At 37.7% G+C, this 18,238-nt stretch overlaps 1 protein-coding gene across 1 annotated transcript in view; it reads right to left on the bottom strand.

The window, feature by feature from the left end:
* The window catches only part of NDC80 (NDC80 kinetochore complex component), a 33,526-nt gene extending 15,614 nt beyond the window's left edge, over positions 1–17,912 (bottom strand). The window contains exons 1-11 of the mRNA XM_010832726.1: positions 17,793–17,912; positions 16,078–16,187; positions 14,293–14,370; positions 11,247–11,370; positions 10,969–11,141; positions 10,189–10,291; positions 8,257–8,346; positions 6,013–6,106; positions 4,859–4,965; positions 3,919–4,063; positions 2,319–2,524 (exon numbers count right to left, since the gene is read on the bottom strand). Coding sequence (XP_010831028.1) covers positions 2,319–2,524; positions 3,919–4,063; positions 4,859–4,965; positions 6,013–6,106; positions 8,257–8,346; positions 10,189–10,291; positions 10,969–11,141; positions 11,247–11,370; positions 14,293–14,370; positions 16,078–16,178 — 1,221 coding nt within the window. The 5' untranslated portion in view covers positions 16,179–16,187; positions 17,793–17,912. The remainder of the gene's footprint in view (positions 1–2,318; positions 2,525–3,918; positions 4,064–4,858; positions 4,966–6,012; positions 6,107–8,256; positions 8,347–10,188; positions 10,292–10,968; positions 11,142–11,246; positions 11,371–14,292; positions 14,371–16,077; positions 16,188–17,792) is intronic.
* Between the last annotated feature and the right edge of the window lie 326 nt (positions 17,913–18,238).

Here is an 18,238-nt window from a genome sequence, read left to right on the forward strand (position 1 = left end):
AAAATCAGTCTGGAAAGAAAACTAAGGGGTGGACTCTTTATGCTGGACTTTAGTATTTTGCCTCCATTCTTTAATCTCTCCTACTCAGTACCCTAAGGTTTTCTTCCCACTGACCATGGCCCAACTGGCCCCTCATTAGGCCACTGCTTACCCACTTCCTGGGTAATTTTCTTCTTTCAGCCTGATCCTCCAAATCAAAAACAGCACTCATACAGCTAGTTTGAGCTAGTAAACAGAGTTCACCTAGTCTAGAGATTCATGACTTCCCCTCTCCCACACAGTGCTTGAGAGACAAAATGTGCTAATAACTGTTGAAGTGACATTTCAGGTTCACCGACCTGGTCTAATCACACTTGAGTTTGTAAAGAAGGGAACTGAGGCTCTGAGAAGTTAGATGCTGTGCTGAGGTCACATAAACGTGCTGGCAAACCCAGGGCTACAACAAAGGTTTACCAAATTCTAGGTTCAAAGACCTTTGCGATCACCATCACTGGCTAGAAATACGTATTTTTCTCTTTTATACACAGGTACAGAGATGAGCAGGTCAGGAGTACGAGGGAGCACAGATAATTAAGGCAAAGCAAAAATCTGCTGAAATGGCTCAAAAAATGAGGCAGTGCTTATTGCTCAGGCTGAATTGTGCATTCCATATTAAGAATTACATACGCAGCTGTGTAAAATACAGATTTTTAATAATGTAAAACAGTTAAAACCTGACCAAGAAACTGTTTCATTATGCTTATAATGAACTTCACAATATGATCAGGGTGAAAAACCGGAACTGCCCCCATAGGCAAACGTAGATGCTTAAAGGAGCCTTTTTAAAAAGACATGCCTTCTGGGACTTCCCTGGTGGCCCTGCCCTTCCAATATAGGGGATGCAGATTTGATCCCTGGTAGGGGAATCGAGAACCTACTTCCTTTCAGGCCTTTCTTAAGGGGCCTTTGTCCACTTCCAAGATGCTGATATTTCCAGAGTTCTATCTTCCTCCTCTGTATTGTTCCTTGGTGAATTCGTCTACCCTGTGGCTCCAATGACAATATATACAGATTTTTACCAAATCTATACTGCAAACCCAGGTATTTAATGCTGCAGTACAGGCCCATGTAAAATAGTCTGTAAGATATTTTCATTTAAATGCTGCATGGGCACAACAGGTCTAGCCTACCATCTCCTCTCCTGACTGCCAACTTCTCCATCTCTTCTGTTCCTAAGTGGATGATACTACTCATTACCTGCCCCATCACTCAAACCAGACCCTGGTGTCGGCCCCCTTTTTTTCATCTCCTTATTCATTCTACCTCCTAAGCAGACAGAATCCACCCATTTCTTTGAATCTCCACTAGCTTTATCTAAACTTCAGTCTGTAATTTCTACCAATTACTTCCCACAGATCCTTATCTGACTGCTTTGCTTCCTTCTATCCATTTTATCACATTATCAAAAATGAGATCTTTCTGAAATGTGATCTTATGTGTTTAACGTATTAATGGTCTGCTTCCTGGAGCTTTCAGGATAAAGTCTGAGCTTCTAAACGTGACAAGGATGTTCACCACCTGGTCTTTCTTATCCTTGAGTCTCATCTTCTGCACATGCCGCATCCCTTGCTGTTAGGCTCTAGCCACATGGAAAGCTCAGGACAGTAGAGTGCCTGGTGCTGCTTCCTCCCTAACTTCCCCACACACGTCACTTGCTGGCTCCCCAGCCTGGCCAGGCTAATCCTCCCTCCTCACATTCCCAATTCAGCTCAGGTCTTACATCTGCAAGGAAGCCTTCTGAAAACCACCGCCATCCATCACCCTACACTACGCACACCAAAATCCTGCTCATGTGTACTACAGGCTTCCTCAGTATGTGGTGGAGGTCTGACCTCATGGAAGAGAAACGTCATCTAGAACGGCAGTTTCTTACGTTCCCATGTCTTTTTATCCTCCCTTTGCACCCGACATGGTGAGCGGTACACAGCAGATGTTAAACACGTCTGAGCAGTGAGGACGTAAATGAAGAAGTGACTCATGTCCACTTCTAGAATAAAAGGCCTGGGACTTATGAAAACTATTTCCACAGCTTTAGAGACGTTTTTCCTTCATTTCTTGGTTCACTATTGGAAAATACAGGCTATCTTAAGTATGACCGAGAAATTGGGCTGTTACTGAATTGACATGAAGGGATGAGTCTGTTTTTAGTAAAATGTCAATGCTGAAAAATTTTACCTCTTTAGCCAATTTATTCTACCCACTCAGTTCTTCTAAATTGGGATGGACCTTTACAAAGGTAAGTTCTGATGAGGTGCTGCTCTGGGAATGGTAAGACATACCGCCTCTTTGCCTCGGGCATATTTCAGCTCCTCATTCCACAACTGCTGCTGTTCAGCCTCTAGGTCCTTGGTTAATTTATTAATGGTCTGCTGCAATTCATTTCTTTCATGATTTATTCTCTCAACGTCTGCAACCGAGTACTTCTGGTTGTCAACAATATTCTGTAGTCGAGAATTCTCCTGTTTCATTGTTTCACATTCTAGTTCTGCATTGCAAAAGAAATAAATTAAGTTCCTTCAATTCTAGTTGATTAAGATGTCTAAATTTCCTTGTCATTATGGAGAACAAATATTAGTGGCCAAGTGTGAACTATTTAAAGAGTTGATGTAGAGCAAAGCTAATATATAATCAGACTTACTTGGAAAAAAATAAATCAATTTAGCAAATACTCCAGATAATTACTGTCCTTGATATGACAGATGATCAATATTCCAAAGAATAAGAGTTAAATCAAATATCCTAAGGAGTATCTATATAATTCCTACATGAGACAGGCTCAGGCGTAAAACCCTTAAAAGAGTAATATCAAACTAGGCAGAGACCTGGGAAAATAGTATAGTAGGTCCACATAGCTATTTATTTTGTAAACTGCCAGCCAATGGCTCTGTGATGTGTAGATATCTTTCTTTGTGCTACCATTGGCACCACAGAAGCATCCCACAGAAGCAATTCATGGGCCACAGTATTTTCAGTTTTATGATTAATATCCATATGTGTTTATGAAACGAAGGTTAGGAACACACAAGATATAAACAAACTTCAGTTGGGCTTTTATAGCACCTTTTCATGTTATTTTCAATCAGGTTAAGCTGTGGAGTAGCCTAGGAGGTAGTGATAGCGATAGAGGATAAGGCAAATACAGCAGACTGAGGCTAGCAAAGATTTAAAAACCTGGCTTATTAATTACAAGGTGGAATTGAAGATATGTTTATGTTCAGACAGCATATGTTCTTAGGTTAGGTCTTGGCTTCAAAAAGCCAGGTATCTGAAAACATGTTAGAAGGTATAGTAGGTTGAATCATGGTCACCCAAAGATGTGAAGTGCCAGACCCTGGAATTTGTTAACAATACTTTATTTGGACAAGGAGTCTTCATAGATGGATGTATTTTGCAGTAAGGAGACTATCCTGGATTATTGAAGTGGGCCCTAAAGGTCATAAATATTCTGAAAAGACAGAGAGAAATTAACACAGACAGAAGAGAGACATGCACACAGAGAAGGCAGTGTGTGGATGGAGGCAGAGACTGAAGTGGCGTGGCCACAGTCTCAGGAATGCCATCGGACTCCAGAAGCTGGAAGAGGCAAGGAATGGGTTCTCCCACAGGGTCTTCAGAGAAGGTGTGGCCCTGCCAATTTCCAGCCTCTAGCCTTTTGTGAGTGGATAAATTTCCACTGTTTTAAGTCACCAAGTTTGTGGTAATTTGTTATAGCAACCTCAGGAAACGGATATAGAAGTCACTAAAAACTTGGCGGCCTGCTACCAACATTTACCATTAAGAGGCAGAAAGATATCGATGACAAGGTTGCTCCGTATGTGCTGAGCCCCGTGTATGCTCCTGCCCCATCCGAAATGAACTTTCAGCACTAGTTGTGCTTACCTACTCTAGAAATTTCTTCATCGAGACCATTCAATTTCTGGTCAAGAATGGCTGAATGAGACTCCAAATTGCTCATGTATGCCTGATACTTCTGAACATCTGCTTGTAAAGAAGTTTTCAATTTTCTCAATGACTCTAGACGATTCTTTAAAAGAAAAAGAATATGAAGTTAGTTATTCTTGTCAATAATTCCATACTTTACTTGAAAGTAAAGCAATATTCAAATTCATCTTAAAGAAAGGTAAATAAATTAGAGTTTTCTTTTCAGTTTTAGAGGGAGTCAAAAAGAACTAGAAGGGGAGTTTACTGTTATTACCCAATCGAGAGGAGTACTTTTCAGAAGCCAATTTGGGATAGATAAAGTCAACGGCCAGGTTGAAAAAGCACAAACATTTAAAAATCTGTTATTTTATAGAACATTTCAGTATCATAATACACAAAATAACATTAGATATCTGGACATCATCATTTAGCTTTTAGAAAGCCCTCAGGATACAATATATTATACAAACTCGTTGATTATCATTCTCTTTCCACTGATTACAAAGCTCAGGGCCTCTTGTTGGTGCTCCCATGAGGTATGTAACATGGGGACCTTGTTCTAAAGATCCTTTTGGTCTGATGTAAGTAGATAAGATTCTTTCATCATATTCTGAACACCGTTAGTCCAAGACAGATAGATCATAAGGGAAAACAAAGCTCTAGGGAGACCAAACATGTTTTCATTAGGAGTTGTGGCCTATATAAAAAAACCTAACTTTTAAGAAGCTTATTTTGCTAATGCATTTCCTAATGCAAATTTATGCATTTTAATGCATTTTGCTAATGCATTAAAAAATTTTTTTTTCTCTATATATAAAGAAATAGCTAGTTTTCTCCATGGAGATACAAGAATGTCAGTAAATGTGTAAGCCTATTGAAGATAACCATGTTTACTAACCGGTTCTTTTTCTCTTTCTTGCTCCAATCTTGCAATTTGTTCATTCAGTGCTCTGTTTTTTGCTGCTAATGATTCCAGCTTGGAAGCATCTACGTTAAATAAATCCTCTGGAGAAAAAAACCCCAAAATTTCATAAGGTCTTATCTGCCTAGAAAATTCTTCCCCACGTTTTTACCATTGCTCTCTCCCTCACTTCCTCTAGTCTCTACTTGAAACCCTCTCAGTGAGGGACCTCCTACCATCTGTAAAACCGCAATCCCTCCCGTGGTCCACTGCACTCTCTGCCTCCCAGCCCTGCTTCATGTTCCTCTTAGCACTTACCACCATCTGACTTACTGTTCATTTGATTATTGTCTCTAATAGAATGCAAGCGCATGAGGGCAGAGATTTCTCTCACTCATTATTGTATCCCTGGTGCCGACACCGTGGGCGGCACACAGTGTGTATATAATAAATAGTTTGAATACATGAATATAATTTATATGCTTAATTATAACCAAAATAGCAAAGAAGTCACTAGTGCTTATGGTTTCAGATCACTATGAATTTTCCTCTTTAAAAAGAAACCCAACATCATATACTCTGCTTGCTCCCTTTCTCACGTGGACACACTGAAACTGTCCTCACTATTCTTCAGGAAGGTCTATCCCACGGACACACAAGAGAATGCTTTCATTTTTTGGGTTGAGAGTGGCAGGTATCCTCCTATTCTGAATGATTCTATAGTCTTTAGAGGATAGCTTTATACATCTTAAACTTATCTATTTTACCTACCACTCTGGCATTTTATATATGACTATTATAAAAAAAGGAAAATGATGTAAAATACCTATGGAACATTTTTTAAAAGTTAGCCAGTAAGTTCTGAATGTCACTAGATCATAGCTGAGTGGAAAAATAATTTCTTTCTTTGGAAATACAATGGCCCCTTAACTTTCTGACATGAATTATGGGAGACCATAGATCTTTTCACTAACTGGTACTTTACTTATTAAAATAATAAAGCAAGGACATCCTTTATTTCTCTCCACCTAAGAAGCAGTTATAATAAAAATAAGGAAGTATCTAAATACATTCAAAGTGAGGAGCTCATATAAACATTCGGCATAATAAGATAAGCTACACACCAGCACACTAGGAGCAAAAGCACTTACTCAGCTTGGACTGCAGCTCTGCATTCATCTCGTCAAAGCTGTCGGCACCAGTCATGAAACTTTCATAGCATTTTATGGTGTAGTCCAAAAACAGCTGATTGGGTGAAGCAGATTTAAAAACTCAGTTGTGAATCTCTATTTAGTTTGTTTCACTTTTCTAAGTGAAAATTTAAATATGAATGAAAATAATGAAAGTCAGGAATACCAAGTGGTTACATGAACTCCTGTAAATGAGACACAAACCTAGGGAATATCATTAATTATGCTGCACAGATTTACTCAGTCTGCTACTTCTAAAGTGAATAATGAGGATTAAAAGAACACTTAAATTTGAATAAAGGTGTTATTTAGTAAATGGTGGAAAAAAAAAACAAAAAACCCAGAAAAGCCCATATCTTCAGAGAAGGGTTTTGAGAAGGTGAGATGATGCTTATTAATGCAAACGTAAGCATCTTTGGGGATAATCTAACCTATGAAAAATTTAAATGAACTGCTAATCATTTAAATCCAATTAATCTGACAAGATTTGGTTATGAAAGCCAGAACATAATTAATAAAGGCTATAATTTACACTGTAATGTCAGGTTAAAAAAATGGCATGGTTAGTGGAGATCTGAACAGTAGAATATTAGCACTCAATATTTAGCCAAGGGAAAGTAACACTCCATTTTGCAGTTCTGAGGTGTTCTGGTCACTGAGGATGTATCCTTTGTTAGGAGGCAAGGAGAGCTGATAAGAATTTTCCACAGTTAGATGAAGTCAGTATCCCTTAAGACAAACCAATTCCCTCTGCCCTGATGCTCTGCTTACTAAGCAACCTTCTCATTACTTGGTTGATACGGAAGGGGTAACCTGAATAGGTGGCATGAGTATTCCTGTAACTGGAAAGACGGATCACTGGGGGGAAATAAATAGATTTTCATTTCTCTTTGGATGTGAATTTGCTAAGAGTGAATCAGTTTTCTTAAGTTTGGTTGATTTTGATTTTGAAGGTTAAAAAAAAACAACTGAGTCTCTATATCCACAAAGCAGAGACTCAGAACCTGGTGAAGTTTGGTATCTTGGTAATTCTTTAAAATTAAATTAAAAATTAATTTTTAATTTAAAATTAAAATAACTTAAAAATAGTACTTTATAATTTCCAAAGAGCTTCTTTATATATATTGTCATCTGAAATAACAGCTAAGATAGCAGGAATAACTTTGACTGGTTTAACCTTTAGGATGACTATCAAGAAATTAGTATTTAATTAATTTAGTAGGTGTTATAATTTTATTTGGGTAAAAACTGAGGTATAATAAATTTAGTCTAGCACACATATTGCAACATGGGAGGAGAATTCTCTCAAGAGGATCAGAGGCTTTCTAGCTGCTTTTCTAGCAGGGATCACCAATGAAGTATTAAGTCTAAAACAAACAAACAAACAATTAGGCAACACCATGGCAGTCAGTACATTTACCTTTGAATTTGAACCATTGCCTAGGTAGTAATAAAAGATGAGGTTGAGGCTATTTCTACTTTCTTTTTATGACAAATGTTCCAGAAAGTGAAGAACACAATTAGAACACAGGATGTTTATTTTTCATCTTAGGGAACCGCATAGTGATTGGGTCTTTTATATAAGCTAGGGGAAACTGATGCTCAATCTCAATACTATAAATTTCTTCCTTGGGGTGGGTGTTTGCTCCATTTGGAGACATAAATTTGTGTGTTTCAGGAAATAGGGCGGAGTTAGTTACAGTTTAGGCTCCATTAAAGGACGGTCTGGGAACCAATTTAGACTATTTTATCTCAGTCATTTTTAGAAGTGGCAACTACCCTAGCTAAAATGGTCAAAACAAAACAAACAAAAACCCCATATGCCATCTATTTTAAGACCCAGTCTTTTATGCTTTGTGTCGACAAAATATATTAGAATAATGATGCCAGTACTGATTATCTTCATTCTAAAAGACAGGGGAGAAAAAGAAATATTATATCTACACATAAACAATAACATGTTATGTTTTAATTCTAATTGTCTTGTCTTTTTTACTTAACATTTCCAAATTTCTATGCTTATTTATTTTTAGGAAACTATAGTGTGAATCCAAGAGTAAATCCATTGACTAGTATTTCCAAAAATAAATTTTAGATTTTCAGGAAGCAAAAGAGACAAGTTCTACAAAAGACTATGTTAATTTCAATAATGACACACTTAGTAAATAATATCAGATGACTGATGTTTATGGTAAAGTAAGGTACCTTATTATGCATAATTCCATCTTCAGTTTCTTCTCCCCAAGGCTGTCCATCATCAAATAAAGGTGAGCTTTCTTTCATGGCATTATGTAACTGGTCAGTATACAAACATATTAAACTGATTAACTTTATGAGGAAAAACACATTTTTCAAGTTTTGCCAAACTTGTTTTCAGTGTCATTTTTAGAAGCATTTACATTATTGCATGACAAAGTCTCTTGAGAGGTTATTCTTTTAAACCTTACAATATAATCCTTTTGACAGTTTAATAACTAAGTCCCTTAGGATTAAAAAAGGATGGGATCCATATTTAGTTCTATTCTACACAGAAAAATATGCTTTCCTGGTGGTTCAGTTGTAAAGAACCTGGCTGCCAATGCAGGAGACCTAGGTGCAATCCCTGGGTCGGGAAGATTTCCTGGAGGATGGAATGGCAATCTACTCTAGTATTCTTCCCCGGGAAATCCCATGAAAAGAGGAGTCCACGAGGTCGCAAAAGAGTTGGATACAACTGACTAAACAATAATAGAGAAAAATATGCTGCTCTTTTACACTGTTAGTAGCCCATTGAGAACATATGTATTGCTACACATTTTAACATAATTCTGAGAATTGAAAACAGAACTGCCAAAAAAGCTAAGCCAGTAATAATTATTTCTCTTAAATGAACTTAATTTTGGTGCTCAAATGTTATACACTGACTCCTTCAAAATGTTTAAAAATGTACTTCAGGTTGAATTTTATATTGAAGACAATATAAAGTCTTTATTTAAACAAATATTTAAGCTGAAAGTGATAGCAAATAATAAATTATAGCAAAACATTCAGATGTTTGTAATTAACAAGCCAGAAGGAAAATGCCTAAATGTTTTTAAGGCACAGAAATTCCACTTCAGAACATCTGTTTTATAACTTGTTTTAAAAATAAAATTAAAAAGAATTTGCTATAAAACCTAAAGATACAATGTATATCTAGTATAATCAACACTGAGCTAAAAAAAAAAAAAAAAGGACTATGCATTAGGAGTATAAAAGAACAATACATTTTCTTAGCCTAGCACTCATTTACAGGATTGCTGAGTGGGGATACTGTCCTGAGTCAAGAGTTGCTTGTCCTATCCGCTCCTTTCCTGTTCCAAAGGCACTCATAATCCCTTTTGTGTATCTAGAGTGGATGCAGGCAAGCTCCGACGACTCATCCTTTACCTCTTCTTCACTTCACAAGGCCTCATGTGACAATCAGATTTAATTAAGACTGAAAGACATGCAGGGCATAGCCCAAGATGAAAAGCAGAATCTCCTACCTGTCATCAGGGTAGATAAAGACAGTTTCTGTTGCCGTGTCAAAGGTCCTTGTGAGAACTCTTGCTACTCTGCAAAGTTCAAGGTGAGCCTTATGGAGGCACAAACAGATCCCCAGAACTGGAGAAAAGACCTTACTACAAGAACTGAAAATTCTGAACTGAGAAGATTTGGTTGAAAAAATTTTAATCTGAAATCATATAAACTAGAAATATGGACTTGAGTAAACTTCCCTTACATTTACTAACAAACCACCACTCCTCAATATTATAAAATATGAGAGGAGAAAAGGACTCAGAGGAATCTGAGATAAATGTTCGGGGGAAGTTCCTACTGACATTATTTTGCTGTGTTTTGTTGTTGTTGTTGTTGTTTGAATTTTTGGGGGTTTTGTTTGTTTCTAGCTGTAAAACCTCATGAAAACAAACGATCTCCTTGCCTTTGGGATATTTCCCTTCCTCTCCTGTGGACTCATGTAGTAACATTTTGAAGAACATAAAACCAAACGTGCTCTGAAAACTGACTCAGACTTGGAGCTAATTGGTAAAAGCAATATTGGGAGAGAAAAATATTCTGAGGAGGAGGGGAAAAAAATCTTTCCTATGTATATATTTAAAATGAGAAATCAAATACCTTGATGCAGTCTATTAGCCAAACCAAGGCTGCCACAATGTGAGGCCACGTATGAGGGGCCCCCACTGTATACATGGAGCTTTTCGATAATGCAAAAGGATACCTATGAAAAATTAGAAAAAATAAGCTAGCATGTTAATTTTTATAAAAATAATGGCTAAATTAAGCAAGAAGTTACATTTAAAAAATTCCAAGTATATACCAACAGTCTTGACTTGTTTAGAAGTAAAACACTTGTTGAGATTCTCTTTGTCATCTTACTCACAAATGATTTTGTGTATTTTTTTGACAATTACTTTGTACATGTATCCCCTAAATTGCAAAACTTGACTTACAATCAAATAGGCAGGACTTCTCTTCTGAAAGATTATTTGTTCCCTCAAATGCAACGTATCCTAAATAAAACCCATGTATGTACTTCTCCTCAAGTCTATCTCTCCCTGTGTTTATCCTACGCAGGCTTTTCTGGACTCTTATCTCACTCCATTCTCACCAGGCTTTGACACCTGTCTTTTCTGATCTATTAAATCTGCAGTATCTAGTCCATCCTATCTATTCCTTGTCACATGAGTCGTTGAGGGTTTTATGATCTATCATCTGTACTTCAGTAATAATTCCCAAATAGTTGTTTTTTGTCTTTTCAATTGACCTTGCATATGTGACCCACAGGGTCCATCTTAAAATATACTACTTCTCAAAATCTTTACACACTTATTGAGTTTCATTCTCCTCTGTGTTCCAATAATCTCTCTAGGCTAAAGAGAAATATAACATACAAACCCAAGATCTCTAAAGATTCTTGGAACCTCTTCTTCAAACTTTGTGTCAGGAAGTTCATACGAAGGGCAGAGGAAGCCATAAAGAAAAGTGAAGATCTTCAGGAAGTCTTTAACAGAAGGAGCTTGTAGAGATTTCATGGATACACTATATGCATAACCGTTTTCTGAAAGAAACTACAATAATTTTCAAGAAATGTCAAATGTTTCACAATAGGAAAATTATTGAAAAGTACTTAAAGAGAACACTCACAGTTTACAATATTAAAGAATATAAAATACCTCACAGAGCTGTCGAATACATTGCTGAATAAATGCTTTGTCATTAAGTGGTCTTGGGTCCTTGATTTTTTCAGAAGTGGAAAATATACCAAACTGACTATTCCGGGATCCAGGTCCACTAGTTCTGCAAACAAAATCAGTCAAAATTATTTCCTTCTGTGGTGAAGCCTGAATTATTTCAAGGCGATCTTACGTATTTATTCATTTGGCCGTGCTGGGTCTTAGTCGCGGCACGTAGGATCTAATTCCCTGATCAGGGATGGAACCTGCATTGGGCCACCTGCATTGAAGTCTTAGTCCCTGGATCACCAGGGAAGTCCCATGATTTTATATTTTAACATCAGCATCAAAGATTAAAATTCTTCAGTTTTTATTTAAACAGATTTCTCTTATTCAAAGCAGAGAAAAAAAGAGCACATAATGAAGATTAAAGTATAAAATGAGGCGGGAAAAAATACTCTCTAACTCTGCATCACTAACATACACGTTATCCTCTAAAAATATGTGTTCTGAGTCCAGCAGGTTCTCTGCACCAATAGTCTTCCAGGTCTCTTCAACAACACAGATCCTTTCAACACCCTACTCACCCCTTCATGACGGCTCCTTTACTTCCAATCTCTTTATTTGCCATTATTTATTGTGAGAAAATTACCTTTGAGATGTTGAAATAGATTGTGTGTGCTTTTTTCATGAATGTTATTGTCATGCGATATTGTGTATCTGACTGTGATTTACCATAAATATATGTTACTACTTTTTAGTCATTAATACCTATAGCATATATGCCCCATTCTAAGCGCCATCCCCCCAAACAAAACTTCATTTGTTTAAACCTTTATAATAATTCCTTTTGCTAATCTTTGTGGCCCAACTTACCTAACTATTGTAGTTTATTATACTTGGAACAGTACTTTTCTTTATTGGACAGACTCCACAAAGCTGAGTTACAGCAAACATTGCTCTAATATCTCAACTCTGTTCATCAAAACGGAGTTTCTCCCTGCAAGTTTGCTTGCCGCTTTCAAATTCTCTTCTGCCCAGGCTCTCAAAGTTCTGTAACTTGGGCCCTCTTTCACTGCTGCTCTGACTAATTAGCTAATTTCCCCCCTGAGGATTTGCTAACTTGAGAACCACTCTCCTACCTACTGCTAGTAGTTACTCTTTAATATGTACATATATTTTTTCACCAAGGAATACATGTATAGACTCAGCTCTTATTTTACACAAAACGCTAATAACTTTTCAAAAGTACTAATAGCTTTTGAAATTATTAAAGTATTTCCTAACCAATCAAAATACTGTAATATTCAACTTACAGTTTAAGAGTGTAGGGTCTAGAACCAGAGTCTGTGGTTAAAAATGCTATCTCTGTTACCAGTTGTATGACTTTGGGTAACTTACTTAACGTCTCAGTGCTTCAATTTCCTTATCGATAAAATGAAGACAATAACTATCTACACATAGAGAGTTCTGAGGATTGAGTAGAAGAGACATAAAATAGCACTTTTCTGGCTTGCAAAAATGCTCAGCAAACATTAGATTTTATCATCATTATCCCCATTATCTCTGAAGTTTAGCTCTGAGATCAAAGTTACATTATAAAAATTCCTTAGGATTTTTCAGCTAGAATGAACACCAGAGACAGTTTAACCTGGGTTTATGACAAAGATTTTTCATAAGGTAACAAATATGTCATCTCTAAATATTTTCAAAGTAGTTAAATAAACACCTGTCTTGAAGTTACATTTTAAGTTTTGGTGAGATTAAAAAAAAAAAGTTTGTTTTGGAGTTGGGAATTTCTTTAAGAAAATTAACTTTATTGAGGTATAATTTGCTTAGAGTAAAATGCACCTGCTTAAAGCACAGTTTGATGAGGTTTGACAAGGTCCACACCTGTGAAAGCTCTACCATGATCAAGATCAAACGTTTCCATCATCCCAAAGTCTCATCCCTCTAAACAGTCAATCCTTACTTCACTCCAGACAACCTCTGATCTACTCTAGACAGCGGTTCTCAAAGTGTGATCTAGGGGATCTGAGAAGTCAAAACTCTTTTCACAATAAAATTAAGGTTCTTTTTCACCCGTTTCGTCCTCATTCTCTCTCTCCTGAGTGTACAGTGGAGTTTTCCAAAGGCTGGCTACATGATGCCAGATACTGCAGCAGACTGAATTCAGAAACAGATGAGAATCTAGCTACCTTTTATGAAGCCAGACATTAAGAGACTGCAAAAACGTAAAACAATGTCACCATTCTTAGTGAAATACTTTTGTTTTTAAAAATAAAGCATGTTATTTATGTTAACATGTAATAGGTTATTGTTATTTTAACTTGAATAAATATTAAAAATTTCCCCCTCAGTTTCAATTTCTAATATAGTTAATATCTACAGATACAGCCCATAAGAGTCCATAATATTTGTTTTTGTTGTTGTGCAGTCGCTAAGTCATATCTGGCTCTTTGTGACCCCATGGACTGTAGCACGCCAGGATTCCTCGTCCTTTCAGAGTATGTTCAAATTCGTGTCCATTGAGTCGGTGATGGCTTCCAACCATCCTCTGTCATCCCCTTCTCTTTCTGACCTCAATCTTTCCCAGCATCAGGGTCTTTCCCGATGAGTCAGCTCTTTGCATCAAGTGGCCAAAGTATTGGAGCTTCAGCAGCAGTCCTTCCAATGAATATTCAGCATTGATTTCCTTTAGGATCGACTGGTTTGATAATATTTAAGAGTATTAAAAAGTCTGTGACTAAAATGTTGGACTAGATGATGATTCCTAACGTTAAAATGCTGATTCCAGAGTGTCTATGTGAATTTTCCATCAAGAATTCACTTGTAACAATGAAACAGTGGTCTGAATGTTTTGATGTATCTTTCAGCATCATCTAAGGCAAATATAATCAATTTAACCATTTAAAACAGAGGAAAACAAGATTATAACTTTCTGTAGAAAGGGACCATGATATCTAATTTTTTGTACTTTGAATATTTAACTCAATGTATGGCTATAAGAATCTTTTCCATTAGAATTAATAAAAAATATCATTACCTTTTACCAAATACAGAGGTTTTTCTTTCAGATGTGGGTCTGTTTATGTTCAATTTTCCAAAGGTTGATTTCTCTTTGCTATAAGAAAAGGAGAAAAACAAACTCTTCAAATGAATGGAAAAATATTAGTTCAAGAGACTTTTGGAAATTTGTTACCCATTCCCAACAAAAATAATTCAAAAGCATGAAAATTTTCAGCAGCAATTACAGTTGTTATAAATGGGATAGGCTTATAATATAATATACATTTGCTTAACTAAAGCGTTAAGAAGAAAGTAGGAAAAAAAACATATCTACATTGTTATTTTAATTATCTTAAAATATGTACACTTATGGATAACAATTTCAAAGGAAAATGAATAATTTAAAAATAGGTATTTTCAATCATAGACTGATAGTCACACTCAAATTTTGTTCCTTTGAGGCTTACTCTTTATTAGAATGTGGCTATACTTAAGAACATACATTATGTCAATTACTGACCAAAAATATTGACAAACGCAGTCTTTTAGCTTCTGACAATTTAAGGCACAAATCTTCTGCAGTAGTAACATGCAAAAGTACAAAAATTTCTCTGATTTCAGAAGAAAAAAACGTATAAGTATTTCAAATTTCTAAAAGTAGCAGAGACTCATACAATGTAAACCTAAGTAATTTAAGAGCAGTTAGCAAGTAACTTGTGCCTTGGTAATATAGGATTGATACAACTCATATAGATTACAAATAGCCTTCTCTTAATTTTAAGAAAATCATTCACAGGGAAAAATTAGTTTATGATTGAAAGTTCTCCCCACCCCCAGTTGATTTTTTATTGAAAACCTAAAAAAAAAGATTGAAGTATAGTTGATTTATGATGTTACAGGTATACACCAAACTAAGTGTTTATTATATAGGTTGGCCAAAAAGTTCGTTGGGATTCCTGTAATAGCTGGCATGTATATACATATATATACACACACGCATATACTTTTTCAAATTTTTTCCCATTACAACTATTATACATTATTACAGGATATTGAATACAATAATAGCAAGTTCTTCTGGACACCTTTCTCGGACACCAATGAATCTCCAGGAAATAGTTTAGAGAAGCAGTGTTCTATAGGTGGCTCCTAAACTGCAGTTAACTGTCAGAGCAAGTAACGGTTTTGATTGAGAACTGTGCTAGTTGACTAAACTGCAGTAAACTGAAAATTATAGCACAGAACCTGCTCAAACAAGCAGCTCTGAGGAAAGCAGGAAAATAAGAATGAAAAGAGCACTGAAGGGGAATTAGCAGTCCCTTAGGGATTGCCTTCGGAGAAGGTGATGGCACCCCACTCCAGTACTCTTGCCTGGAAAATTCCATGGATGGAGGAGCCTGGTAGGCTGCAGTCCATGGGGTCACTGAGAGTCGGACACGACTGAGCGACTTCACTTTCACTTTTCACTTTTATGCATTAGAGAAGGAAATGGCAACCCATTCCAGTGTTCTTGCCTGGAGAATCCCAGGGGTGGGGGAGCCTGGTGGCTGCCGTCTATGGGGTCGCACAGAGTCGGACACGACTGAAGTGACTTAGCAGTAGCAGTAGGGATTGCCTTACAAAGTTTGTGGCTTTTGAGATTTAACTATCAAATGAGATAAGACACAACGTGGAGTAACGGCCCACTCTAGCCTTCACTGACTCCAAATTAGGTACCGCTGACAACAGACAAGATTCATCACAATATTACTCACACTACATATTTGCATTAACTACGTTTACAGATTTCTCGGCCAAAGACAATAAGGCATGAGGTACTCACGTTTGAGGGGTATGGAGACCTGGTTTATTTAAGTCCTGGGATCTTAATTCCTGCATAGACAGGCGGCCAGCACCACCGGTGGAAACTGAACTGCGTTTCATGCTTATGACCTGCATTCATAAATTTGGTATTAAACAAGTCTTTCCAGATGTAGATGGTACATTAAACCTCAACTATTATCTTCATCCTCAAACAGAAAGGCAGACAAGTTTCATCGTTCTTTCCTGGGTTATCTTGTCATGTAAGCTTAAGTCCTCATTTACAGGGAATATTTATCTATTTGATTTCCTTTAAAAATTTTCAACAAGTGAAAATACTTACTAACTGCCTACCATGTACAAGGGAGTGTGCAAAGCAGTACAAACAATAGAAAGGTAAATAAGGTATGATTCCTCTTCACAAGGGAATTTATGGTAGTTAAAACCCTGAATCCTAACTCTGATCACATTACTACTGTTGGCTGTGCCTATTTTGATGGGAAGTCAGAGGCCACCTGACAACAACTACCTCTGATGTTTCCTTTGGTCTCAAAGGAAACCATCCTGTTTTCTTTTCCTAATGGCCATCCTCTTTAGCTCTGTCCTTCACCTTCTCTTTCTCATTTATAGTCTTCAATTACTGGCCCTCTTGCTTCAACCTCCCTTTTATCAAGGATAAATTATCTGGTCTACAGGCCGTGTCCAGTTCCTCAGACTACATTCACATCTCACGCCCTTCCCACCTCCTGGGGTATCTTTCACTGACAAATCTTCGGATTCTATTGTTGCTTAGTCCAACCTCACTCTGATCGCTGCAGGACAGGCCAATTAATCTGAGATGCCAGGGAGGTGAGGAAATAAAGTAAAATGGCCATTAATCTTGAAAATATCTCTTAGAATGGCAAGTCTTAGGCAGGGGATGTGTTAATTTCTTCCTTCCTGTCATCTACTGGTGGACAGGGTTCTGAACAAAGGCACTTTAGTTTGACAGGCAGAGGGGCAGGATTCTCTGAGGTTGGCCATTATATATGATTATAATAACAAAAGCAACAGAAAACAAGTCAAAGAAACAGTTCTAACTAGAGTCAAAATTGGCTTTTTTCTGCAACAGGATCTTGTCTTCGAGGCATTAGACACTGTACTCCTCACCTTTCCAGGTCCTGCCCTGGTTTCCAGGACAATGGACATCTGTGGTTATCCTTTTCTCTAAGCTCTCCTTTGTCTTTGAAACTGATATACTCTTTCCTTCTTTGTGTGCACACCCATTTCTTCTTCAGTATACACTTCTGTATCTATTAAACTTTTCCACTCTCACCTATATGTTTCCTCCCAATCTCCACTTAAAATGTACTCTCAGAATCTGAGATCAATACTTCTGCATGTACTCCGTACACGGCATCGGGATGTTACACTAATAGCTCAAACGCAAAAACAACAAACAGTTCCTCATCTTGTCTTCCTCTATGTGCTCTCATCAAATTTTCCCTTTTTCCTCTCTCCAGGCCCTCTTCTTCCCATCAGTGTCCGCTTGGCCCACCCCTTCTCCCTCGGAAAATCACTGCCATAAGAAATGTACTGGGCTGCGGGAAACTAGCGCCTCGTACTGACTGACTCGAGAGGTCGGTTACAACAACAAACACCAAAACGTCGCCTCCTAGGGCTTGTGAATCTAACCTGGCGACCTGGCGTTCTCCCTCCAGCTGCCCGGAGCAAAATTAACCAAAAATCATTAGTTACCTTTCTTCCAGCTTCCCGAGACGATCCAAAGACCGAATTGCTGTAAACCCTGCAACTGCCCGCTGGACAGGATAGCAGCCGCCAAAACACAAACTCCTTCCACCCGCCGCCGCCTTTCGAATTTTAAAATCTCCGCTGGCGTGTACGTCATCGCGCAGGACGTGCGCGCGCGTGCGCAATTTTCTTGCGCAGCTCTCGTACGCAACTGTCGCGCGCCGCTCCTCGTCGCCGGACGTTTTGCGTGTTGCTGGCGCGCCGCCACCTCACTGGCTGCACTGGTTTTTCCTGGCCACTGTAAGCGTCCTCTGCAAAGTCAGGTCCGACCTTTGAATTTAGCGGTGAATGCCGGAGCGCTGTACGTCACTGAGTAGCGAGCAGAGCGCTCCAGGCCTGGAAACGCGTTTTTTTTCCGTACAGCAACATGGTCGCTCCCGTCGACTCTTAGA

The sequence above is a fragment of the Bison bison genome, unplaced genomic scaffold, assembly GCF_000754665.1.
Source record: "Bison bison bison isolate TAMUID 2011002044 unplaced genomic scaffold, Bison_UMD1.0 scf7180017862158, whole genome shotgun sequence".
Lineage (NCBI taxonomy): Eukaryota > Metazoa > Chordata > Mammalia > Artiodactyla > Bovidae > Bison > Bison bison.